The following is a 27,198-nucleotide window of genomic DNA, read 5'->3' on the forward strand; positions in this document are numbered from 1 at the left end:
TCAATAAGGAAAAACAAAAGCAGAGGGAAATGATTGACAGTTCAATCCACAGCAGCAAAAAATAAATTAAATAAAAACACATTAATGTGTTACATCTTGGAAAAACGGAGGTCCTAAGGCATCTCAAAAATACCATGGCAGGTGTCCTATGTGGCAAATATGACATATCCTGCTGCTCATCTTTCATAAAGTCAATACCAACATCATGCCATAAAATATGTTATTGTTAAATAAGATGATTGATTACGCCTATCAACTTTACATTATTATCCATCTAATAAATATTCAAAGTTTACCACCACATTTGTTACTATAAATAAAGTCACTTCGCTGTATTTTGCATTGCCAAAGGTTAGCATAAACACATTATTATTATTTAGAATTATTGCAAAGATGGAACAGGTAACTGCCAAAATAAAGTTAACATGAGTAAATACGGGAAACAAAGTATATTGAAAGCAGGTGCTTCCACACAGGTGTGGTTCATGAATGAATTGACATCCCACGCTTAGGGTCACCTTTAAAAATGCCTAGTCGCCCATTATTTTGGCTACCATGATTAAAGAGATCAGTGATAATTTCACTAATTGGTCATTTGACCAATTAGATCAGCTCTGATAAATGTGTGATTAGTCAAAAGAGCAATTAGTGGAAAAAGATCTGAATTCAGCTGCCCGTGTAGACGCAGCCAAATGAGCATTGGGGATTTAAAGGTTGTGCATCTGTCACCAGCTCAACACTTATGGGAGATTCTGGAGCAGCGCCCGAGATACCATCAACAAAACAAATAATTATGCAATTTGTCGTGGTAGAATGGTGACCCATCCCGCCAATAGAGTTCCAAACACTTGTAGAATATATGCCAAGGCGCATTGAAGCTGTTCTGGCGACTCGTGGTGGCCCAACGCCCTATTAAGACACTATGTTTGCAGTTACCTGTAGGTAGTCTATTGTTGGTGCCACGGGCAGACTGAGGCACTTAACTTTTCCACAATAGATGACTTGTGTGCTCTTATATATGCAGAATCAGGAGGCAGTGAACTACATATCTTTTTTTGTAGGTTATATTCATTAAACATACGACATGGGTTTGCATGCTTTATGAAACAGAACTGTCATTCAAGGGGACAAAGCTGTAGCTAACGTTACTCTATTGCAATCTATAAATGTCGTTAGGCTACTAATAATTTGTTCATCGAATGCATTTTACATAAAATATACATTTTACTAGTCAACAATTGAGTGCCATCAAATTACACCAACTCCGTAAAATCCCCACCACACTGGCACACAAATCCTTCCATGACCATTGCAAAGCGTTTGCGTAGCGTGTAGCCTACGACTACGTAGGAATAATAATTGTTTGTTCGGCTGATAAAATGAAAATACTCGTATCAAATTGACGTTTTCTATTTAACCAAAAATCATTATAGCACATTGATACGTTACATTATAACGGCTCTTACCTTCTCGCTTCCACTGGAGTTTAGGGATAACACGCAGGAGCAGGGTAAACTTAGCGATGCAATCACCAGATGGTTCCTCGCGTTGATGAAATCACCTGACACTTCTATTCTTCTTCTCCGTCTTTGAATTGCACCTCAAATAACGTCGACAACACTTAATATACATTTATAACCAATCCGAATAATGATTTCTTCTCTTTTCAATATTATTTGTAGCAAACGAGAGGGCTACAGTTATTCTCGCACAGTGCCCGAGAATAATACTGTGTAGTCAGTGATTTGCTTAGCCAATACTTATTTGCTCAATATCTGGAGGGTAAGAGGGAACAAATCAACATAACCTGTGGTGAAATGTTTCCTTCCTTTAAAAAAAAAATCGGTCCATTATTTATTTAATAGGAATTAAGACAAGTTAGTCTATTGGTAAATAGCCTGTCCACCTCTCCATTTAAAGCCCGAAACAAAAAGCAATGTGAAAAGTCGCAAACTTTCAATATCCTAGCGTAGAAAATGAGTTTCGACAGCAAATAGTATACCTTACTTCAAGAGAAAATTATTGCAATAATTGCCTGGCCAAACTGATATTCTATCAAATAACAAACAGCGTCAGTACAACAAAACTATCAGAACAAACGTCAATTGAATCCCGCCCCTATCGCGGGGCCTTCGAGGAAATATTTATTTTGATTGGGTGAACGTACTTAGTATCTCCAACGTGGTTGGTTTAAAATCGGTCTATCTTTGTCATGTCAGCGGTAAATTCAAATATGCGGCCATTTATACTAAGCTTCCTACTTTGACCAAATGAACTCACCTGAACATGATCAAATTCAGAATTTGTATGTATGAAGGTTACCATAGACATCCGATGTTGTAGGCTATATTAAGTAAACACACGACATGGAACAAAGTCGAGTTCGCTAGAGGCGTGTATAGATGGTTTAGGCCTATGCTCAGCTCCTCATGGGGGATGGTCCTATAACAGCATGACAACAAATTGACCACCATAGTCCCTGTGCCCAAGAACACTAAGGTAACCTGCCTAAATGACTAAAGACCCATAGCACTCACATCTGTAGCCATGAAGTGCTTTGAAAGGCTGGTCATGGCTCACATCAACACCATCATCCCAGAAACCCTAGACCCACAACCGTTTGCATACCGCTCTATCACATCCACAGATTATGCAATACCTATTGCACTCCACACTGCCCTTTCCCACCTGGACAAAAGGAACACCTACATGAGAATGCTGTTCATTGACTACAGCTCAGCGTTCAACGCTATAGTGCCCTCCAAGCTCATCACTAAGCTAAGGATCCTGTGACTGAACACCTCCCTCTGCCAATGGATCCTGGACCCCCAGGTGGTGAGGATAGGCAACAACACATCTGCCACGCTGACCCTCAACATGGGGGCCCATCAGGGGTGCGTTCTCAGTCCACTAATGTACTCGCTGTTCACCCACGACTGCGTGGCAAGGCACGACTCAAACCCCATCATTAAGTTTTGAGAAGACACGACGGTGGTAGGCCAGATCACCAACGATGATGAGACAGCCTATAGGGAAGTAGTGAGAGACCTGGCAGTGTGGTCTCAGGACAACAACCTCTCCCGGAAAGCTGGCAAGACAAAGGAGTATATTGTGGACTACAGGAAACGGAGGGCCAAGCACGCCCCAATTCACAGAGACTGGGCTGTATTAGAGCGCGTTGAGCTTCAAGTTCCTCTGTGTCCACATCACTAAGGACCTATCACAGTCCAAACACACCAACACAGTCATGAAGAGGGCACAACAACACCTCTTCCCCCTCAGGAGGGTGAAAAGATTTTGGCATTGGCCCTCAGTTCCTTAAGAAGTTCCACAGCTGCACCATTGAGAGCATCTTGACTGGCTGCATCATCACTTGGTATGGCAACTGCTCGGCATTCGACCGCAAGGCACTATAGAGGCTAGTGCGTATGGCCCAGTACATCACTGGGGCTGAGCTTCCTGCCATCCAGGACCTCTATATCAGGTCGTATCAGAGGAAGGCCCCCAAAAAATGCACTTTTACCCCTACCCACATGTACATACTGTATTACCTCAACTACCTCGTACCCCTGCACATTGACTCGGTACTAGTACTCCTTGTATATAACCTTTTTTGTTGTTACTATTCCCTTTTTTTTGTGGAAATATTTGTTTTATTTTTTAACTTTGCACTGTTGGGAATGGGCTCGTAAGTATGCATTTCACTGTAAAGTCTACACATGTTGTATTAGGCACATGTAACCAATAACATTTGATTTGATCTCAGTAAGTCCTACTCAGTAGATGACTCTGAAACATCCTACAGTAGGCCTAGGTCTAACAGTGCTTTCAAGAATTCACAAAACTATGACAAAAACAATGACAATACTTTTAAAGGAGGGTGGTTTCAATTAACTGCTTGGCCCCCAAAGCCTCTCCAAACACATGGAACCTTCTCAGTAGCCTATAATCAATCAACCATGCACCATTTATTCTCTAACAGACTGCATGGTTCCCGACAGAGCACCTACTGACCTTCATCTTGTGTACAAAGCTCTTATTTGCGGACAGGGCTTTGGTTTACGGTGACACTGATGGTTTCTTATGCCGTGTTCAAAACAACTGGGAACTATGAAAAATACAAGGTCAAATCACGACGTCAGTGACGTTCAGGTCGGAAAGTCGGAGCTCTAGAAAGAGGCCTGAGTTCCTGAGTTGGATGATCCAGTCAGAGGTAGTTTTTTTTCCAATTTCCCAGTGGTTTTGAACGCACTGAAGTCGGAAGTCAGAGAATTCCGAGCTTTCAATGGCTTCTATGGTTGTGGCTAGATTGAGTACAGCTATGGACAGAAGTTACTTTACGTAGCAGGTTAGGAAAATTAGGTTAAGGTTAGGAAAAGGGTTCGAGTTATCTCAAATTCTACAGTTGTCCCCGATGCAACTAGATGGTGCTGTACCCCATCTAGCTACAACTGTAGAAGCCATCAGTTCCTGGGAAACCATCATTATCACCACAGGTGTGCTTTTATACCAGAGATGAAGAGGAAGCGAGACATCCCACTAGCTAATTTTTTCTGTTTCATTGGACATTTACATCAGAGGAGGCTGGTGGGGGGAGCTATTGGAGGACGGGCTCAATGTAATGGCTGGAATGGAATTGATGGAACAGTATCAAACCATTATTATGACATGTAAACATCTTAATCTGCGTTCTAGTGGTGTATTTGATCTGCACGTGTGCCAGCCTCCCTCTTATGCACGAGTGAAGTGAGTTTGGGAAAACTGAAAGTATGCATCTTAGAAATAGTTTTCACGTCCAAATTGTATATGTCCGTACTCAAATAGGCTTAGCAAAAATAACATGTGGTAGAAAGTTTATTTTGTCTGGTGATTTTATGCATTTATTTGAGTCCCATCGGGTAGCCTGATTTCAGATGTGTCCATCTAAAACAGGATTTTTAGGTAAACTGATTTCTTGTAAAGCATTTAAACGTTTTAAATGAACAATTAAATTAATTTGACTATCCACCCAAGTTTTCAAGATATATAACTTTTGAAATACAGCATCATATGATGCAAAATACATCATATGGGGCTGATTTCTGACAAGCAACACATTTTGGGACTATGTCATAGAGAACACACTGGAGTCGGAAATCCGAGCATCCGAGTTCTAGAACAACAATGGACTAATGAAACAAATGCCAAAATATAGTTTTTGGGTGCAATTTACCTTTACTTTTAAGTAAACAGGAACTGGCCATTTTTTTTCCAAATGTAAACGACTGCGTGAACTCTTAATTTATCCATTATCTTTGTTTATACCTTTTTACATGTTTCCCACTAATTGTGTCCCCATAGGTAACACTGACCAAAACGACTAAATTGTACCTACCCAGTTACACATGCATTGCCAAAAAATACTAATATCAACTAATCGAAATGATAAAACTGACATTAACTTTCCAAATTATGATATGAGAAATCTGCACAATCTCCTCTGGGTTATGCCACGTTCACATCTTGGCGGAGTGCTGAGGGAATGCAAAAACCACAAACAACTGGGAATGTACGAGGTCAAATTATAACGTCAGTGAAATTCAGGTCGGAAAGTCGGGGCTCTAGAAAGAGGCCCAAGTTCCCGAGTTGGATGACCATTCAAAACGATTATGCCCAGTCGGAGCTCGTATTTTTCCCAGTTCCCAGTTGGTTTGAACGTGGCATTAGCGAGCTAACGTAACAATGACATCGCCTACAGGTGTGATCGGGGACTTCGATTGGAGAAGTTGTTTCTGCCTGTCTTCATACTGTACTACCAATTACTAGTTGGATGAGCGTTCACGTGCATTTTCCCCATCGATTTTACACGTTTTTCCCGTCATATTTACAAGTTCCCGACATGACATGAACGCAACATTAGTATCGGCGAATCACAGTGTGTGTTGCTCGATGGTCGCCATCAAAGTGGTTGCACCCGATTTACGCCCGGGCCATTCAGGAACCATCCACGGGGCGAGCGGAGTTCTCATTCGTCCAGTGACATTGAACTGAAAGTTCCGGTCTAGCCTACTGCCAAACTAAATCAAATGCACCCTATATATGCGAATACGTTTTTTTATTTTTTTTATTAGCCAACCGAATGAATTGATCTTCAGAAGCAAGTGTAACAGTGAGTACATTTTACTTTACTCAAAGTAGGTAACCAGGCAGGTTAATTGTAATATATTCTTATTTTGTATTGTGTTGCATAATAGACCGGTAGCAAAGAGTTGTCACTTGCCTGTTTTGTCCTTGTTGTGACAGCTATCTAGTGCAAGACTGCTGCTTTTAGCTAGCTGGCTAGTTTGCTAACTCGCTGCAATCTGTGTTAGATCAAAGTTGTTGACTAAAGGTAACATTATAAACAAGAGGCTATAATGGGCATTTTGTTGTCTTGGTTCTCAGATTGGACATTTTTGCTCACTATTGCTATAGCTAGCTAGCGTTAGATTTCTAATCATTGTAACGTTAGTCAGCTAGCTTAACCAGAGATATTAGAGAAAGGATTGGTTTAACAAGCTAACCTTAATGTTGTTTGCAACTAGAAATAAGAAGTTACTTGCTAGCTATGTGTTCTGCTTCTCTAGGCCACTTCATAATAAATAACTATTAGTTGAAGCAGGTGTGTTGCTGTAGTGCTGGGTAGGAACAAAAGCCTGCACACACTTTAGTGGTCACCAGGTGCTGACCTCATGTGACAGTAGAGTTTTTTTTTAAAGAATTTGCTGATCAGGGCTTGACATTAACTTTTTGAGCTATTGTAAAACTTGTAATTTTTTTTACTTGTCCTAAAGCTCAAGTCACTTGTTGTTGTCCCCCCCCCCAAAAAAATATATATGTGTGTGTGTAGTCCAAACTCAATTTTTACATCATTGTATGATGCAAGGAGTTACTTTACAAAATAAAATGCATCACTATCTTTCATTCCCATAGATAATCAGACACAAATGTAGGCTACACTCTTCCTATGTCTCAAAATACAACTCTGGAGGATGGTTGGCCACCCTTGGGGGTGGATTTAATGTGTAGAACTTTCCAACAGGAATCTGTTAAAAAAAACGTAGTAAATAACAAGGTTGCCAACAAACAACGCATACAAAGTTGTATAGCGGCAGAACAAGATACCGGGTAGGGAGTGGGCTATTTAATTATGTTTTATACTCAATACGTTTATTCTGAAAAATGTCTGTCCTCACTCTGGTAGCCTATGGACACACATTAAGAATAAGTGGGCCTCCCGAGTGGTGCAGTGGTCTAGCTGTGCCACTAGAGATCATGGTTCGAGTCCAGGCTCTGGCGCAGCCAGCTGGATGTACTTGTCCAATCTCGCTCTAGAGACTCCTGTGGCAGGCCGGGCACAGTGCACGCTGACACGGTTGCCAGGTGTATAGTGTTTCATCTGACACATTGGTGCAGCTGGCTTCCAGGTTAAGTGGGCATTGTGTCAAGAAGCAGTGCGGCTTGGCTGTGTTTCGGAGGACGCACGGCTCTCGACCTTCGCCTCTCCCGAGTCCGTACGGGAGTTGCAGTGACGGGACAAGACTGTAACTACCAATTGGATACCATGAAATTGGGAGAAAAAGGGATACAAATAAATAAATAAGCTACGTGGTGAGTTGATGCCTATTCGGCAGCTAGTAAGCTAGGTGAATTGATCAGACTACTTTGTATGCGTTGTTTGTTGGCTAACTTGTACTTTACAAAGTTGTTGGAACGTTACACAAATTATACCCACCCCACCTATAAAATATTGCAACATTACAATTAGCCTACAACCAAATCATTTTTTGTGTCTTTATTAAATAATTCCCTCCCAGGGCTCGAAATTAAGGGCGTCCTCTCATTATTATGATAAATAAGTATATGGTTTAAAACGGACTCTGGGACAACAGATCCAAAATTCATACAATCACTGCACATATTAGATTTTTTTTTAAATCAATGAGGCTGATGCAACAGATCACACCGTTTAGCTTATAATGTTGATCAAGTTTTATTTCTTCGTATTATAAGCTCAACAATGCGCACAATGTTTCCAAAATGAATTTAGGAGAAAACAACACTTCTCAAAAGCGCACTGCACGCACAAGCTGTTTCATGTGACAGAGATTCAAATATATTTTAGAAATTTAGAAAGAGGGAGATCTAAAGATACCGTAACTAACATGAGTTACTAGTATGATTAGAATTATGCCTTTGGCTGCTGGACAATAAAATAATGTTGTTTTGAAAACCAATAGAATATGAGGAAAATGCTTGTTTCAATGGCATATTAAGTGTTTATAAAATAATTCCCTCAACATTTCTATGGCCGTATTTTGGCTAGGCTACTTTGAATCACAGTAAGACATGCTAAATAAAATGTCCAGGTTTTAAACAAATACGTTTTTACTGTTAAATATATAGTTAAATGCTGACCATCTCCGCTCAAATTCAAGGTGGGTGATGTGCGGTGCACAACAGGCAGTGTTCTTCACACTCCGGTCTTGTGACCATGAACGAACCGTGCCTCGAGGATGTTGACAGAATCAAGCCTTTAGACTTTAATGTTAATTATCCCATTATATTCGTCAAACATAACTGGTGTTTAGCCTATATTTTTGTAATTAAAAGTCTCATTAAAGTTTGGCTACATTTTTATGGCACCTCCCACATGTCAGCACGGTTTGGACATGAGGCTGTATGCATATCACCTACGCTTTGACACCTTTTTATTCATGTAGGCCTACATGAAAAAAACATTTAAATATTATTCCAGAGTTTGCCTCTGATGCAATTCTGATCGGAGTAATTGTTTGATATTGTGATTTATTTTTTACTTTTTCAGGACAAGTGTTAGGTCAAAGTCCATTGTTTCGCGTCATTTGACCTATCCAATCACTTCTCTATCAGATTACAATAAAGTGTGTGGACACAAATGAGGGCTTGTCAACAATATTGCTGTCCTGTATTGAATATTTCAGGATTAGCCTACCACTTGGATGAGGTTAGGAGCTTAGCATACAAGTAGCTACAGAATTGTTAGCTTGTGTAAAAATATGGCAGTCATTTTTCAACTAACCTTTACGTAGCGAGAACATTACTACCGCTCAACTTGGAAGTTACCAGTGTCTTCTCATCTCCCATCGCTAGTTGCAAGAGGAATGTAAGAATTTAGAAAATGCTCCATTAATTAAATGAAATACATTTTTTGCTCCATGAGGTAATCCAACAGTGTGTACGCCGCCATATTGTCTATTTCAGATCTTCTCTCATTGCTCAGGTCAGGTTGGTGTTGGAGCGAAAATGTATTTAATTTATTAACCGAGCATCTTCTTATTCTTCCGTTCCACCTGCATCTAGCGATGGTATACGAAGACACCGGTAGCTTGTTGAGAGGAAGTAACGTTCTTGTTATGTAAAGGTGTAAAGCTGTAACGGATATGGAACGTTCTCATATCATGTGACGTTTCTGTAGCTAGGGCTTGGCACAGCTGTGGCAGGTGAGATTGCTTCCTGCACAATCCTGTATGATATTTAGTTTGTCTCCTTTGTAAATTGAACCTAGGCCATGCCACAGTGTAGAGTAGTCTTGTCACACATACGAAGTCAATTGCAGCAATTCCCCCTCGCACCTTTTCTCACTTTACTGCTTTTCTCACTATACTATAATTTTCTTCCAGCTCTTGTCAACATGTCCAAGTTTTGAAATTGACCGTGCCCAGTGTAAGAGAGCGTCCCCCACCCCTAACACCCACATGTGTATCATCTTCTTCAAGTTCGACCCTCGGCCTGCATCCAAAAATGCCTACAGGTAAGGACTCTTCTCCTTGCCTCTCTTTAAGTGATAATGCCCGAGAAGCCGGTGTTTGGAGGATATATTGGCACGGGTGTTGTTAGGCCCGAAACGAAGTTGAGGGTTACAAACATATTCAAATAATGATTGACAAATTTTCATGAACTTTATTTTGATGAATTTATTTATACTATTTCATCCTTCCACAAGATATGGTCCTGAAACAAATCTAGGGTTGCTACCCAAGCCGGCTGGTCGTTCGTTCTATTGGTTCGGTTGCCAGAGACGCGACCCAGTTGTTTGTTTTAAATGTTCCATTGCCATACTGGCTGACAAAGTTCTTATCCCTTGCTTGCTAACTAGCCAACTCCAGCTAACTTAGTCACGTCAAACAGTGCAGACTGATTAACAACAAAGTAGCTGCATTTACATTTGTTTAAGCTGCTTTCAAGTGACATTTATTTGGATACATCCATAACAATGAGCTAATGAGGCACGATTTCGCCTAGCATAGAAAATGTGCTCTCTCGTTAGGACACTGTTGTTCAGAGGAGCTAGCCAACACAACTTCAAACTGAAGCTGGAAAGATTGCAAACTAGCTGCACTTCGTTTCGTTTGACTTTTTTTCAATTGACATTTCTATGTACAGTGGGGAGAACAAGTATTTGATACACTGACGATTTTGCAGGTTTTCCTACTTACAAAGCATGTAGAGGTCTGTAATTTTTATCATAGGTACACTTCAACTGTGAGAGACGGAATCTAAAACAAAAATCCAGAAAATCACATTGTATGATTTTTAAATAATTAATTTGCATTTTATTGCATGACATAAGTATTTGATCACCTACCAACCAGTAAGAATTCCGGCTCTCACAGACCTGTTCGTTTTTCTTTAAGAAGCCCTCCTGTTCTCCACTCATTACCTGTATTAACTGCACCTGTTTGAACTCGTTACCTGTATAAAAGACACCTGTCCACACACTCAATCAAACAGATTCCAACCTCTCCACAATGGCCAAGACCAGAGAGCTGTGTAAGGACATCAGGGATAAAATTGTAGACCTGCACAAGGCTGGGATGGGCTACAGGACAATAGGCAAGCAGCTTGGTGAGAAGGAAACAACTGTTGGCGCAATTATTAGAAAATGGAAGAAGTTCAAGATGACGGTCAATCACCCTCGGTCTGGGGCTCCATGCAAGATTTCACCTCGTGGGGCATCAATGATCATGAGGAAGGTGAGGGATCAGCCCAGAACTACACGGCAGGACCTGGTCAATGACCTGAAGAGAGCTGGGACCACAGTCTCAAAGAAAACCATTAGTGACACACTACGCCGTCATGGATTAAAATCCTGCAGCGCACGCAAGGTCCCCCTGCTCAAGCCAGTGCATGTCCAGGCCTCGTCTGAAGTTTGCCAATGACCATCTGGATGATCCAGAGGAGGAATGGGAGAAGGTCATGTGGTCTGATGAGACAAAAATAGAGCTTTTTGGTCTAAACTCCACTCGCCGTGTTTGGAGGAAGAAGAAGGATGAGTACAACCCCAAGAACACCATCCCAACCGTGAAGCATGGAGGTGGAAACATCATTCTTTGGGGATGCTTTTCTGCAAAGGGGACAGGACGACTGCACTGTATTGAGGGGAGGATGGATGGGGCCATGTATCGCGAGATCTTGGCCAACAACCTCCTTCCCTCAGTAAGAGCATTGAAGATGGGTCGTGGCTGGGTCTTCCAGCATGACAACGACACGAAAGCACACAGCCATGGCAACTAAGGAGTTGCTCCGTAAGAAGCATCTCAAGGTCCTGGAGTGGCCTAGCCAGTCTCCAGACCTGAACCCAATAGAAAATCTTTGGAGGGAGCTGAAAGTCCGTATTGCCCAGCGACAGCCCCGAAACCTGAAGGATCTGGAGAAGATCTGTAGGGAGGAGTGGGCCAAAATCCCTGCTGCAGTGTGTGCAAACCTAGTCAAGAACTACAGGAAACGTATGATCTCTGTAATTGCAAACAAAGGTTTCTGTACCAAATATTAAGTTCTGCTTTTCTGATGTATCAAATACTTATGTCATGCAATAAAATGCAAATTAATTACTTAAAAATCATACAATGTGATTTTCTGGATTTTTGTTTTAGATTCCGTCTCTCATAGTTGAAGTGTACCTATGATAAAAATTACAGACCTCTACATGCTTTGTAAGTAGGAAAACCTGCAAAATCGGCAGTGTATCAAATACTTGTTCTCCCCACTGTATATATCCATAAAATTATGCCAGCTGATTCATGATTTCGACTGGCTGAGAAATGCCTGCCGGAGAAGAAGGCAGACGTTTTACGGTCCCCCAGCCGATTGTGTTTTTTTGTTGTTGTTTATTTGCATTGTTTGTGACTTATTTTTTTACTTATTTTGTACATAATGTTGCCGCTACCGTCTCTTATGACCGAAAATAACTTTTAGACGTCAGGACTGCTATTACTCACCACGGACTAGCAGAATTATATATATTTTTCTTTCATTACTCTGACGAGCCCGACGCAAAGGATATACTGCTTCCTCGGGAACAGGCCCTGATACCCGTGATCTGCGTGAAGAGGAGGCCATTCTGCCTCCTGAGAATTCGTAGGCAATCAAATAAACCCGCACTTCCGTCCATTCTGCTAGCAAACATGCAGTCTTTGGAGAATAAAATTGACGAGTTCCGCGGAAGATTAACCTACCAACAGGACTTTTAAAACGGTAAAATGTTATGCTTCACGGAGTCGTGGCTGAACAACGACAATATCAACATACAGTTGGCTGGTTACACGATGTACCGGCAGGATAGAACAGCGGCGTCTGGTATGACAAGGGGCGGTGGACTATGTATTTTTGTAAATGACAGCTGGTGCACGATATCTAAGGAAGTCTCGAGCTATTGCTCGCCAGAGGTAGAGTATCTCATGATAAGCTGTAGACCACACTACCTACCAAGAATTTTCATCTGTATTCTTCGTAGCTATTTACATACCACCACACTGGCACTAACACAGCATTGAATGAGCTGTATTCCGCCATAAGCAAACAAGAAAACGCTCATCGAGGAGGCGCTCCTAGTAGCTGGGGACTTTAATGCAGGGAAACTTAAATCCATTTACCAAAATTCTATCAGCATGTTAAATGTGCAACCAGAGGAAAAATAAATCTGGACCACCTATACTCCACACACAGAGACTCATTCAAAGCTCTCTCTCGCCCTCCATTTGACAAATCTGACCATAATTCTATCCTAATTCCAAAAATTTAAGCAGGAAGCACAGGTGACTAGATCAATAAAAAAGTGGTCAGAGGAAGCAGATGCTAAGCTACAGGACTGTTTTGCTAGCACAGACTAGAATATGCTCCGGGATTCCTCCGATGGCATTGAGGAGCACACCACATCAGTCACTGGCTTCATCAATAAGTGCATCGATGACGACGTCATCCCCACGGTGACCGTACGTACATACCCCAACCAGAAGCCATGTATTTACAAGCAGCATCCGCACTGAGCTAAAGGCTAGAGCTGCCGCTTATAAGAAATCCCGCTATGCCCTCTGACAAACCATCAAACAGGCAAAGTGTCAATACAGGACTAATATCGAATCGTACTACACCTGCTCTGACGCTCGTTGGATGTGGCAGGACTTGCAAACCATTACAGACTACAAAGGGAAGCACAGCCGAGAGCTGCCCAGTGACACGAGCCTACCAGACGAGCTAAACTATTTCTATGCTCGCTTCGAGGCAAATGACACTGAAACATGCATGAGAGCACCAGCTGTTCCGGATGACTGTGTGATCACACTCTCCGTAGCCAATGTGAGTAAGACCTTTAAACAGGTTAACATTCACAAGACCACAGGGCCAGATGGATTACCAGGACGTGTACTGCGAGCATGTGCTGACCAACTGGCAAGTGTATTCACTGACATTTTCAACCTCTCCCTGTCCGAGTCTGTAATACCAACATGCTTTAAGCAGGCCACCATATGGCCTGTGCCCAAGAACACTAAGGTAACCTGCCTAAACGACTACCGACCCGTAGCACTCGTCTGTAGCCACGAAGTGCTTTGAAAGGCTGGTCATGGCTCACATCAACACCATCATCCCAGAAACCCTAGACCCACTCCAATTTGCATACCGCCCCAACAGATCCACAGATGATGCAATCTCTATTGCACTCCACACTGCCCTTTCCCACCATGACAAAAGGAAAACCTACGTGAGAATGCTGTTCATTGACTACAGCTCAGCGTTCAACACCATAGTGCCCTCAAAGCTCATCAATAAGCGAAGTACCCTGGCACTAAACACCTCCCGCAACTGGATCCTGGACTTACTGACAGGTTCGCCCCCAGGTGGTAAGGGTAGGTAACGACACATCCGCCACGCTGATCCTCAACACAGGGGACCCTCAGCGGTGCGTGCTCAGTCCCCTCCTGAACTCCCTGTTCACTCATGACTGCATGGCCATGCACGACTCCAACACCATCATTAAATCTGCCGATGACACAACAGTGGTAGGCTGATCACCGACAACAACGAGACACCCTATAGGTGTAACAGTACTCTGCTTGCGTTGTGTACAATCAATCGTCGACACATACTCCAGCGTGTAGCACCAGTCATGGAGATTTATTCGCTGGTTTGGTGCTTGTTCACTGGGATGTAGTTACCAAAATAATACAATTACAATATATAATATCTTTAACAATGTACCTGATAGGAAAGGAACAAAATTGCACGTCATGCAATGCACGGCTCACCATCCAAACTCTGCACTCACGCACTGTACAAAATATATGAACCCCCCCTCACCAGACACAGTAAGTTGCTAGCTAGTACTGGCGGGAATTCTTTACAACAAAATGCACAACCAATATTGTCCAAAAACACTGCATCTTATGTGTGATGTTTGAATAACATTTACAAACAGATTGATATAAATTGTACATTTAAATCATCACTGAAACATCCCCCCTCGTAAGCAAGCTACGCAAACCAGCCAATAATATGCCATGTTGAGTAGGTGAAGGCAAGGCAAAACTAAAACCAAAAACCCATTGGCTTAACAATAAAGTGGCAAGGGGAATCACCAATATAACCCTGTTACATAGGGAGGAGGTCAGAGACCTGGCCATGTGGTGCCAGGATAACAACCTCTCTCTCTCAACGTGATCAAGACAAAGGAGATGATTGTGGACTACAGGACAAAGAGAACCGAGCACGCCCCCATTGTCATCGACGGGGCTGCAGTGGAGCAAGTTGAGAGCAACAAACTATCATGGTCCAAGCACACCAAGGCAGTTGTGAAGAGGGCACGACAAAACCTATTTCCCCTCAGGAGACTGAAAAGATTTGACTGAAAAGATCCTCAAACGGTTCTACAGCTACACCATCAAGAGCATCCTGACTGGTTGCATCACTGCCTGGTATGGCAACTGCCCGGCCTCCGACCGCAAGGCACTACAGAGGGTAGTGCGTATGGCCCAGTACGTCACTGGGGCCAAGTTTCCTGCCATCCAGGACCTCTATACCAGGCGGTGTCAGAGAAAGGCCGGAAAAATTGTCCACGACTCCAGCCACCCTAGTCAGACTGTTCTCTCTAATACCGCACAGCAAGCGGTACCTGAGTGCCAAGTCTAGATCCAAGAGGCTTCTAAACAGTTTCTACCCCCAAGCCATAAGACTCCTGAACATCTAGTCAAATGGCTACCCAGACTATTTGCAGTGCCCCCCCCCCCCCCACACTCACTCCCTTTTTACACCACTGCTACCCTCTTGTCATCTATGCATAGTCACTTTAATAACTCTACCTACATGTACATACTACCTCAACTAACCGCACACTGACTCTGTATCGGTACCGCCCTGTATATAGTATCAATATTGTTATTTTACTGCTGCTCTTTAATTACTTCTTATTTTTTATCTCTTATTCTTGTCCATATATATTTTTTAAATGCATTGTTGGTTAGGGGCTAGTAAGTAAGCATTTCACTGTAAGGTCTACACCTGTTGTATTCGGCGAATGTGACTAATAACATTTTATTTGTTTTTGATTTGATTCCTCTCTCTCGTCCCCTACACATTCATTACTATGGGACAGTTGGAGATCGAATTTGAATATTGAAACATAGTTGCAAACGTCAGAGACAGACAGTAAGGTTTATACAAATCTCCGCTGTTGAAAACTAAATGTTAGCCTAAAAGAAATGGGTGATAGTGTCTCGATGCTTTTTATAGTGGAGATCAAGTTTATATAAATTGCCTGGCTGGTCTGAGACAGTGGATTGCTCAGTCAGATGGAACAGAGTAAATAGGCATTTTAACTTCATAGATTTAGCCGGTGGTAACTTGTGGAATAGTCACCGGCTGAAATGCGCTTTTAACCAACCTCTCATTTTAGCTCATAACTTTAGGCCTATATTCAGACGGTGGTTTAAAAAGATGTACACCTCCAGATATTGAGCTCAAATTGAATTTAAAAAAGGAATCGTAGCGTTGAGTTAGATGCAGGGGACATTCTTCCCATCTCTTGATACATTTTTTCCCCCCTATTATTATTATACTCTGCTCCCTCGAAGATGCGTTAGGCTAGTGCTGAAGTGTAGCATATCCAATCTGATGTAGCACCCAAAGCAGAGAAGCAATGATAAGAACCCCAGAGAATCTGTGGTGCTGTTTCACTGGAGGTCTTCAAAGCTAGCCTGAATCCAAATTGAATTGCTCCGTTTCACTTCACAATTTCAATGAAACGGAACAATTCAGAGCCTTCCATGTGAACGTTGCCAGCTTGGCCAGCTCTCCTGCTATCTCTCTCAGAATGACCTTCTTGATCCAAATCAGTCAGGTTTCAAGACTAGTCATTCAACTGAGACTGCTCTTCTCTGTGTCACGGAGGCGCTCCGCACTGCTAAAGCTAACTCTCTCTCCTCTGCTCTCATCCTTCTAGACCTATCGGCTGCCTTTGATACTGTGAACCATCAGATCCTCCTCTCCACCCTCTCCGAGCTGGGCATCTCCGGCGCGGCCCACGCTTGGATTGCGTCCTACCTGACAGGTCGCTCCTACCAGGTGGCGTGGCGAGAATCTGTCTCCGCACCACGTGCTCTCACCACTGGTGTCCCCCAGGGCTCTGTTCTAGGCCCTCTCCTATTCTCGCTATACACCAAGTCACTTGGCTCTGTCATATCCTCACATGGTCTCTCCTATCATTGCTATGCAGACGACACACAATTAATCTTCTCCTTTCCCCCCTCTGATAACCAGGTGGTGAATCGCATCTCTGCATGTCTGGCAGACATATCAGTGTGGATGACGGATCACCACCTCAAGCTGAACCTCGGCAAGACGGAGCTGCTCTTCCTCCCGGGGAAGGACTGCCCGTTCCATGATCTCGCCATCACGGTTGACAACTCCATTGTGTCCTCCTCCCAGAGTGCTAAGAACCTTGGCGTGATCCTGGACAACACCCTGTCGTTCTCAACTAACATCAAGGCGGTGACCCGTTCCTGTAGGTTCATGCTCTACAACATTCGCAGAGTACGACCCTGCCTCACGCAGGAAGCGGCGCAGGTCCTAATCCAGGCACTTGTCATCTCCCGTCTGGATTACTGCAACTCGCTGTTGGCTGGGCTCCCTGCCTGTGCCATTAAACCCCTACAACTCATCCAGAACGCCGCAGCCCGTCTGGTGTTCAACTTTCCCAAGTTCTCTCACGTCACCCCGCTCCTCCGCTCTCTCCACTGGCTTCCAGTTGAAGCTCGCATCCGCTACAAGACCATGGTGCTTGCCTACGGAGCTGTGAGGGGAACGGCACCCCCGTACCTTCAGGCTCTGATCAGGCCCTACACCCAAACAAGGGCACTGCGTTCATCCACCTCTGGCCTGCTCGCCTCCCTACCTCTGAGGAAGTACAGTTCCCGCTCAGCCCAGTCAAAACTGTTCGCTGCTCTGGCACCCCAATGGTGGAACAAACTCCCTCACGACGCCAGGTCAGCGGAGTCAATCACCACCTTCCGGAGACACCTGAAACCCCACCTCTTTAAGGAATACCTAGGATAGGATAAAGTAATCCTTCTAACCCCCCCCCCCCCCTTAAAAGAGTTAGATGCACTATTGTAAAGTGGTTGTTCCACTGGATATCATAAGGTGAATGCACCAATTTGTAAGTCGCTCTGGATAAGAGCGTCTGCTAAATGACTTAAATGTAAATGTAAATGTGGGTCTAAAGCTCTGCGGAACACCATCTAGGGCTACCATCGGCTAACCTTTACTACAGTCACTGCTGATTTATCTCAGTGAATGTCCTTGAAGGCCAGTGGTGAGGAGCAGTCAATGCAATTTAAAGCCCTGTTTATAATAATCCCTTGGGATCTGTGGAGCTCTCTCTACCTGGCCAGGGTCTATCTCTGCCTTTGCCTTAGGCTAGGGCAATCTCCCAGAGGCAATCGCAGTGGAGGTGTGTTAACAATGACTCACTTTGGACCCACAGGATACATGTAACTTATAGGCCTCGTATCCTTGTGGTTGAATTAGTGCATGTAGGCCTAGGTTATGTCAGTGAGGGGAATGGCAAAATAATGCAAGAATGCTAAATTCCTCTTGAGTAACTGGTTTTCTTCCATGCCCCCAACATACCTGCCTGACAACAATGTTCTGTTTTGACTTCCAATTAGGCCTATGTATTGCGTCACCATCATGATTAGTACTTTCCCTTGCGATATAGGAGTATGACTATCATGGATGGGAGGTATCTTGCTGAAATATTAGCTTAGCATTCCCATTGACTTTGTCTCAAACGTATACCATTTTTTGCAAGTAAGGAATAATTGACATGAATAAATTGTGTAATCATTCTCTCCAATTGCACTCTGCATGGCTGTACCCTGTTGGTTTTCTTGTTGTTTCTCTCCTAGTGATTCCCATAGGCTCAGATGGATAAACCGATGGATGCTCTGCTCTCTCCTGTGTAAAATCATTAGTGCTTGCTTTGTTTCGGGGACAGTGTCGTAGACTCCTGGGCCACACGTGTCACCGCAACCGGCTTTGCATCATTAGCCTTTGATGCACAGAGATCGACCCCGATTAGGTCAATTTGTTCTTAAAGAATCCACCTCCCTCTGAACAAGATTCATGGGAGACGCTGTCTGCCGTGAAGGCCCAGAAGAAAGGATACAATTATTACGTATGTCATTATAGTTCAGTGACTCATTTCTGTTCCGTACTCGTACTCCGCGAATAAATGCCTCTCTCAGTGGAACTATTTAATCCTCATCGCTTTGACCGGTGACCCTGTCATGGCAACTAATACGTCTCAGGTAGTTGGCTTTGACGAGGGACGTAGTGGAAAACAAACATGCATGGTGCATGTTCTGTGTGTCTAATGAATGCATATCATTATCTGGGAACAGTGTGTATACCTGACTGGATATTGCTGTTATCTCAGGTTAGATACTGTTACAACCAGGGCTCTAAAGTGTGGTCAATTGGGTCACATATGTGACAAAATATTTTTCTGTGTGACCTGCAGTTATAATTTGTGAGCACCAGTGACAATATTTGTATTTATTTTTAGAATAATTGTTGTAATGACAAGGCTTTGCTGTGCTGTTGTTTCCTGAGCGTAGATTGTTTAGGGTCATGCTTGCACCATTGCTACTGTTTATTTCTAGCACAAACAGTTCAAAAGATCTGACCAATATTAACTAGCGCAATGTTTTTATCTTCCTGTTGAGGATTGGGTTGCCGCATTTTACATTCCTAAACCATGTTGTGGGCCGTTCTAAATCTTTTCGCGGGCCTTTAACCATTTTGTTTTACACTTTGTTCAGTCATGTTTTTTTTACCTCATTAGCTAGTTGTCTACACAAACGTTACGCTCTTGAAGAGACGGTGTACATTTTTCAATGTAATGCATGTTAGTAGGAAAATAGTGCTTTAACATAATGTCGAAACCTAATTAATATTCCACAAATTACTTTTTTTAAATTTCAATGACTTATTTGTATCAACATTTTTGCTTTTTATAATTAACAAATGTATTTACAGGGTTCTAATATTAATTTCTAGGGGACATGTGCTTCAGAAGTAGTGAGAATTCATATAGGCTACAGTGCCTTCAGGAAGTATTCATTCCCCTTATTTTATTTTGTGTTAAAGCCTAAATTCTAAATGGATTAAATTGTTGCTGTTTTCTCACCCATCTACACACAATACCACATTCTGAAAAAGTGAAAACATTTTCCTGCCGCTGAAAGCATCCCCATAGCATGATGTTGCCACCACCATGCTTCACGGTAGGGATGGTGTTAGATGGGTGATGAGCTGTGCTTGGTTTTCTTTAGACATAGCGCTTTGCATTCAGGCCAAATAATCTTTTGCCTTATGTTCTGTCTTTCACATGCCTTTGTGCAAATTCCAAGCACGCTGTTGTGCATTTTTCTCAGGATTGGCTTCTGTCTGGCCACTCTCCCAAAAGCCCAGATTGGTGTAGTGCTGTAGAGAGGAACTCTGTAGTTCTGTCAGATTGGTCATTGGGTTCTTGGTCACCTCCCTGACCAAAGTCCTTGCCTGGTTGATGAGTTTGTTCTGACAGCCAGCTCTAGGCAAAGTCTGGGTAGTTCCATATTTTTCCCAATGATGGAGACCACTTCGCTCTTGGAAACTTTCAACACTTTACATGCTGACTAGACCGGGCGCGCACGTATGTCCGTGTGCACATGTTGACTTTTGTCCACCCACATCTGACGCGATCAGGACAAGCAGGTTGAAATATGAACCAACTATATTGGGGTACTGGAGCGCAAAGTCTAGAACCATAAGGTTTCTTAACAGCTTATACCCCCAAGCCATACAACTGCTGAACAGCTAAAGAAATGGCTACCCGGACTATTTGCATTGTACTTGTACTTTTGTTTTATGCTGCTGTTACTTGGTGTTTATTATCTATGCATAGTCACTTTACTCCTACCTATATGTACATATTACCTCGACTAATCTGTACCCCCGTACATTGTACCGGTACCCCCTGTACATAGCATCGTTATTTTATTGTTGCTCTTTTTTTACTTCAGTTTATTTTTTAAATATTTTTTCTTTAAATCTTATTTTTCTTAACTGCATTGTTGGTTAAGGGCTTATAAGTAAGCATTTCACGGTAAGGTCTACACCTGTTGTATTCGGCACATGTGATTACTAGAATTTGTTAATTTTGGAGTATTGGCTAGACCAATTATGTACCAAAGACAATCTTATCTTTTTTGTTTTTCTGCAATGCATAATATGCAGTGGGCTATGTATTGTATAACGACACAATCCCCCAAAAATGATTCTGTTTTTTGGGGGTCGGAGGGCTTAGGCTCATATATAGGCCTATGCATGAGCTCTAATATGCTTATCGGTGTTTCACGTGCAACATTTGAAATTCTTTGAATTAATCATCACCTTAGAAAGCGCTGTCCATTTCATTGTTTGGCTTTGAAACAACATCCAGTCTCAACCCATTGTTGAACTTCTTTCTTTAAATTGGTCATCACAGTGAGGTCAAAAAGTGTAGCCTAACGGTGAGTTTTAAAAGCATGATACTGTTTTGATGATGTGATTTTCAATTGTATTTGTATCGATGTCAGAGTGGTTAGAGGGACAGTAGAGCCCCGAGTACCAGGCCATTAACAACCTGATGGTGGTTAGGGTACTACCAATACATGTCCTGAGGGGCGTAAGAGATTACCGTGACTCAATGGTCACGTGGAATTTGACTGCAATGTGACGGTAATACAGTCACCACAACAGCCCTAGGTATGAATACTTTCTGAGGGCTCTAATCGAGAGAAGAAAAGAAAAAAAAGACAAAGTTAAACACCATTGCTACCAATGCAATTTTAATTTAGAGCCCTGGTTACAACTGTAGGTTATATTATAGGCCAACACATGTTGTATAAATACATTGACCCTACATTGTCTCGTAGAGCCAGAACAAAAGAAGTCAAGAGAGACTAAGTTTCACAGGGAACTTAATGGTGTTCCCTGTGACATTCAATATAGGCTACTACTACAAACCTCATCACTTAGGGCCCACAGGTCCCACTGCGAGCGCACCTCTCTCCCAACGCCACAGATCTACGCTGCAGTTGCCTATTCGTATAGGGCAGCCAAACTGGGAGGAACAACCCCACAATCGTGTGTGCGGCTGTGTGGTGGTGTGTGTGTGTGTGTGTGCGCATGTGCGTTCGCGCTGGGCTAGCTGATGATTCATTGGACAGTAGCTGAACATTAATGTGAAGTCACTAAGTCATGCACTGTTGCCTTGCTAAATAAGTGACAGTTGTGCAGTGCTAGTGAAAAGTCGCCAGAGATTAATGTCAAATGCAGCATTAGCTACAGCAGTGATAGTGTGTCAGTGTGATGAGTGGCACATTAAGGCCCATTTGTTATGGGATAACTACTGAAAATTGCAGTAGGTGGGGGTGGTGCTGGCACTGTGTAAGGCCTAGGTTTCACTTTCAGTTAAATGCTCATGTTTAACTTGTGAGCCTCATAACAATCTTTTTCATATAGGCTAGTATAGCCCATGGAACAGTTCCTGTTCACTGAGCTCCTTCCTCCAATGTGTGCTGTCTGACAGGTCTTCTTTTTTAAGACTATTTTCTTTTGATCCTATGGATCCTCATCAAAGGATGTCCTTCCCTTCCCCATCTTCAATATCTTGTTCTCTCTGTTAGAGACACTGTGGGGCGAGCAGCATAGCAGTGGGGATTAAAAGACCAGTTCTAACTGCTCGAGTCACTGGCGTCGGCAAACAATTCAAGACCAATTCATTCTCATAATGAGCTAATGTCTATCCAGTCTGTGGAATGGAGAGATGGTCAACTGAGCTGAGTGTGTAAGAGAGCTGATATGGGGGAGAGGAGGGGTGGGGGATCATGTCATTCTTGCTCCCCTTTTGTGTGAGAAATGTACATGGATAGTCTACAATCCTGGCTGAATGTGAGGAGGAATTACTTTAGCCGAAGACTTGGCCTTAACATTAACGTCATTGTCCAAACGTTGGTCTGATTGAGCATTGAATTCTGTGGCCAGGCTTGTCGTAATATTTAACGTTGTCGAAATGTTAGTCTGATTTAAGAGAGCTGCCATTGGAGCTGATTTGGCTTTAGAGGGCTGTCAGGAGAAAGCTGCACATTTATTCTGTCTCCATCCGCTGCACTGGATCAATCTGAAACGTGCACCCCCCCTGGCCTTTAGAAGCCTCAGCCTCTCTCTGACATGGCCCTTTTGGAACTCTGAAGGATGAGAAAATGTGTTTTTTTGTTTTTTTGCCAGCTGTTGTATTATGGATTTGATGTGATGTTTGCAGTGGGGCGGGGTCTGAAAAAGCCCATCTCTTGTGATCTGTCTATGCACACTGAGCAGCAATCCAAGCTGGGTGGAGAAAGTCGGCAGGGGTTGTAATGTTATTGCGTTAAGGTAATCAAGTTACATGGAGAGGCAGAGGTATGGTGTGCGTACCAAATTAACCCTGTTTCCTATATAGTGCACTACTTTTGACCAGTACCCATGGCCTCTGGTCAAAAGTGGTGCACTACATAGGGAATAGGGTGCCATTTGGGACACACACATGGTGTTGGATAGTGACAGCACATCAGCTTTCTCCTGCTGCTGCAGCTGATGGGGACCGGGGTGCGGTGCCAAACCTTGCCGTACCCTGAGGGGAGGAATAGTGCACACACAGATAATTAGGGAACATGCAACCTCAGTCAGGAGCTTAGCTCAGTCAGGTCTGCAGCAAGGCACTGCACAGCTCTTTATTTTCTCTGTCACACCTCAGGCGTCCGCATGCTTCCCAGCCGAAACAGTTCAGTGTATATATAGAGTTCCTGCATATATTATGACACTTTGTCATTTTTGGGGGGGGTTCGTTTTGGACTTCGGTGAGGGTTTTTTCAGCTGTTCGGGCACACGTAATTTTTTTATTATTTTAATTATTTTCAAGTGACAGTCTTTTTAAGGGAGTATGCGAGAACACTCGTTTGGCTAGCCAAGTTCGGCTAGGCGCCAGCCTAACTGAAGCATGCTGACGCCTTGATTCACTCATTGGTGCAGAATGCAGCCTGGCAAATGAGCACAGGTTATTTGGGATCTTATTCCGTTTATAATGCACTACTTTTGACCAGAGTGCTATGGGCCCTGGTATAAAGTAGTGAGCTATATATAGGGTGCGATTTGGGCCGCTGAAGACACAGCCAGGGCTCAGTCTCTTCGATATAAGGAGATGCGACCCAAAACATAATAATATGTCAAGATGGATACCACCACTAGGTTATGGCGCTAAAGTACATTACCTTAAGTGGTCTACCATGGTCTCCCTCATAACTCTAGTCCTCTCTCTTTCTCTTTTTCCCTCAGGCTAATTTTGGCTGCAAACAGAGATGAGTTCTACAACAGGCCAACCAAAGCTGCAGACTTTTGGGCGAGCAACAGCGAAATCCTCAGCGGTAAGTATCTGCACTTGACGTTGAAGTGGCAGAACCACACTGTGGGGCGACAGATCATTTTGGAGAGGAGTCCCTTCTGTTTCCCCTCTGTCTTTCTCTGAGAGCCTTTTATTTCACCGCAACCCATTTCATTTCAACTCGGCTAGAATGCATTCATGAGCCAGATATTGGTTTCCATGTCAAGAGACAAATAAAATGTGATTTGATCACCTAGGTCTAAACGTTCTCTCCCAGACTCACGGATAGATAGTTTGGAGCGTAGCATAAGGTAACCAGTCCATCCAGTATGCATAATAATACAGTCATCACTTAACGGTGATTCATATAATTTGTTTAATTTTGGAGTATTGGTTAGACCAATTATGTACCAAAGACAATCTTATCTTTTTTGTTTTTCTGCCATGCATAATATGCAGTGGGCTATGTATTGAATAACGGCACAATGCATTCTGTTTTTTGGGGGTCGGAGGGCTTAGGCTCATATATAGGCCAATGCATGAGCTCTAATATGCTTATGGATGTTTCACGTGCAACATTTGAAATTCTTTGAATTAATCATCACCTTAGAAAGCGCTGTCCATTTCATTGTTTGGCTTTGAAACAACATCCAGGTTCAACCCATTATTGAACTTCTTTCTTTAAATTGGTCATCACAGTGAGGTCAAAAGGTGTAGCCTAACTGAGTTTTAAAAGCATGATACTGTTTTGATGATGTGATTTTCAATTGTATTTGTATCGATGTCAGAGTGGTTAGAGGGACAGTAGAGCCCCGAGTATCAGGCCATTAACAACCTGATGGTGGTTAGGGTACTACCAATACATGTCCTGAGGGCGAAAGAGATTACCGTGACTCAATGGTCACGTGGAATTTGACTGCGGTCATGACTGCCGATGTGACGGTAATACTTTTTGAGAGGAATTTGATGCACTGAGTGTCCCAGTCATTCCATTTTTTCATTATTAAGAGCATAGAGCATTGACTGAGAAAAAAAAATGCATCTCTGAGTGTTCAGGCTGTTTAAAAAGTGAACCGGGTGTAAGGCTAAGAAGTGTGATTACAATAAGCTTCCTGTCATAGAGCATTGCTTCTCCTCTGTTTCTGAGTGATTCCTTTCATTTCCTCTCCCTCACAGCAGACTAGGAAGTTGTTTTGTTCTACAGCCTCTTTATAGTATTTCTGAGTCAACTATTTATAAAAATAAAAATAAATCATTACACAGGCTTGAGTAGCAGCCATTCAACTGATGGCTGATTCTATGTGGTGTGGCAGAAATGAATGAGTGTGGCCAGTGAGGCTCTTATCTGGTGTGTGGGTGGAGGGACGCTGGTTGGCCTCTGGTTGAAGGTGATGGATTATGTTGATGTTCGTTTGAGTGAGTCCACACAAGTCAATCTCAGCCTGATCTTACAGCTAAACAATGTGATGTTTTATTGCCAATTTATTCATCTTTGCCTCACAGGGAGAGCAGAGCTGAGGACTTTTGAAGCCTTTTTCAAGGACAGCACACCCATAGTAGCACTGACTGTCATCATGTTTGTCTGCTGTACCATCACCCTGGGAGAATAAGCTCTGGGATTCCAGCAGCTCCATCTCTACCTGTCCCTATTGGCTTCAGGCCTTGGCTGGGTTTCCCTGCAGCAGAGTACCTCTCCTCTGTTCCCTGGCTGTCTCAGTGCGCCTGTATTAATGAGGTGGAAGTGTAGGCTTACCATCTTGCCTCTGCACATGCTTCCCTTAGTTACCCCCACTCTCATAGAAACACACACAGCCTATCTCAGTGTTTAAGTGACAGTTTAGGTCAAGATGAACCGACTGTATCGCATGGCCCTTTGCCTCTAGAAGTTTATTCAAGTTTTTGTACAGTATAAGTATTAACATCTTGTTATTCATTCTTCAGTGGATTCATTTCTTCCAAGTGCAAAATGGTAAGTGACTAGCAAGTCACACTGGTTGTAATAAAATGATCTATATATCTCTTAACGCTCAACTGCTTGTCGTATTCCCTATGAGTCGTGTAAGGGCATTGCTTCACTCCGCGTCCAGACAAACAGAATGTATGAGTAGAATTAATCTATTCAGCGTTTTCAGAGTTCCGTGCTCTACATGGTAATGAGGCTCCCATGATGATGAATGCAAGGCAGAGAGGCCTGTCTATTTCTCAGAAACCCACTGCGCAGCCTTAACTGCATAAAGTACAGAATCGCCTCTTCCTTTAATGTTTTGGTTTTTATGCACTTCTTGTCAGGATTTTTTTCCTGTAACTCACAAAGGAGTAAAAGTAAAACTAGGCAGTCAGCGATGGCTTGGAGGAGGGTGAAACATTTGTTCTTTGTGCTTCTTCTAGAATGAATAGATTTATTATAAGCAAACTCTTGTTTTGAGTGTTGACTGGCAGCATTATTTTCAGCAATACATGATTGCCATTGTTGATTCACAGTGAATATATATATATACACTAAACAAAAATATAAAGGCAACATCTAAAGTGTAGGTCCCATATTTCATGAGCTGAAATAAAAGATACCAGAAATTTTCCATTTGCACAAAAAGCTTATTTCTCTATAAAAAAAAATCACACATTTGTTTACATCCCTGTTAGTGGCATTTCCCCTTTGCCAAGATAATCTATCCATCTGACAGGTGTGGCATATCAAGAAGCTGATTAAACCGCACGATTATTACACAGGTGCACCTTGTGCTGGGGACAATACAAGGCCAATGTGAAATTTTGTCACACAACCACTGATGTCTCAAGTTTTGTGGGAGCGTGCACATGGCATGCTGACTGCAGGAATGTCCACCAGTGCTGTTGCCAGATAATGTAATGTTCGTTTCTCTACCATAAGTATCCTCCAACATCTTTTTAGAGAATTTGGCAGTATG

General features: G+C 42.8%; 2 protein-coding genes across 10 annotated transcripts in view; one reads left to right on the forward strand and one right to left on the reverse strand.

The window, feature by feature from the left end:
- LOC139576570 (splicing regulator ARVCF-like) overlaps positions 1-2,079 on the reverse strand; it is a 233,329-nt gene extending 231,250 nt beyond the window's left edge. For 3 of the 6 annotated variants that reach the window (XM_071402807.1, XM_071402804.1, XM_071402803.1), the window contains exon 1: positions 1,467-2,077. The gene's annotated coding sequence lies outside the window, so the exon portion shown is untranslated. Of the gene's footprint in view, positions 1-1,466 lie in introns of all 6 variants that reach the window. The other 3 variants (XM_071402806.1, XM_071402801.1, XM_071402800.1) reach the window with 2 other exon arrangements.
- A 3,887-nt stretch (positions 2,080-5,966) lies between these two features.
- Positions 5,967-27,198, forward strand: part of tango2 (transport and golgi organization 2 homolog (Drosophila)) — a 52,625-nt gene continuing 31,393 nt past the window's right edge. For 2 of the 4 annotated variants that reach the window (XM_071402808.1, XM_071402810.1), the window contains exons 1-3: positions 5,967-6,148; positions 9,681-9,811; positions 24,226-24,314. In XM_071402808.1, coding sequence (XP_071258909.1) covers positions 9,756-9,811; positions 24,226-24,314 — 145 coding nt within the window. In that variant the 5' untranslated portion in view covers positions 5,967-6,148; positions 9,681-9,755. The other 2 variants (XM_071402811.1, XM_071402809.1) reach the window with 2 other exon arrangements.

Source organism: Salvelinus alpinus, chromosome 5, assembly GCF_045679555.1.
Source record: "Salvelinus alpinus chromosome 5, SLU_Salpinus.1, whole genome shotgun sequence".
NCBI lineage: Eukaryota > Metazoa > Chordata > Actinopteri > Salmoniformes > Salmonidae > Salvelinus > Salvelinus alpinus.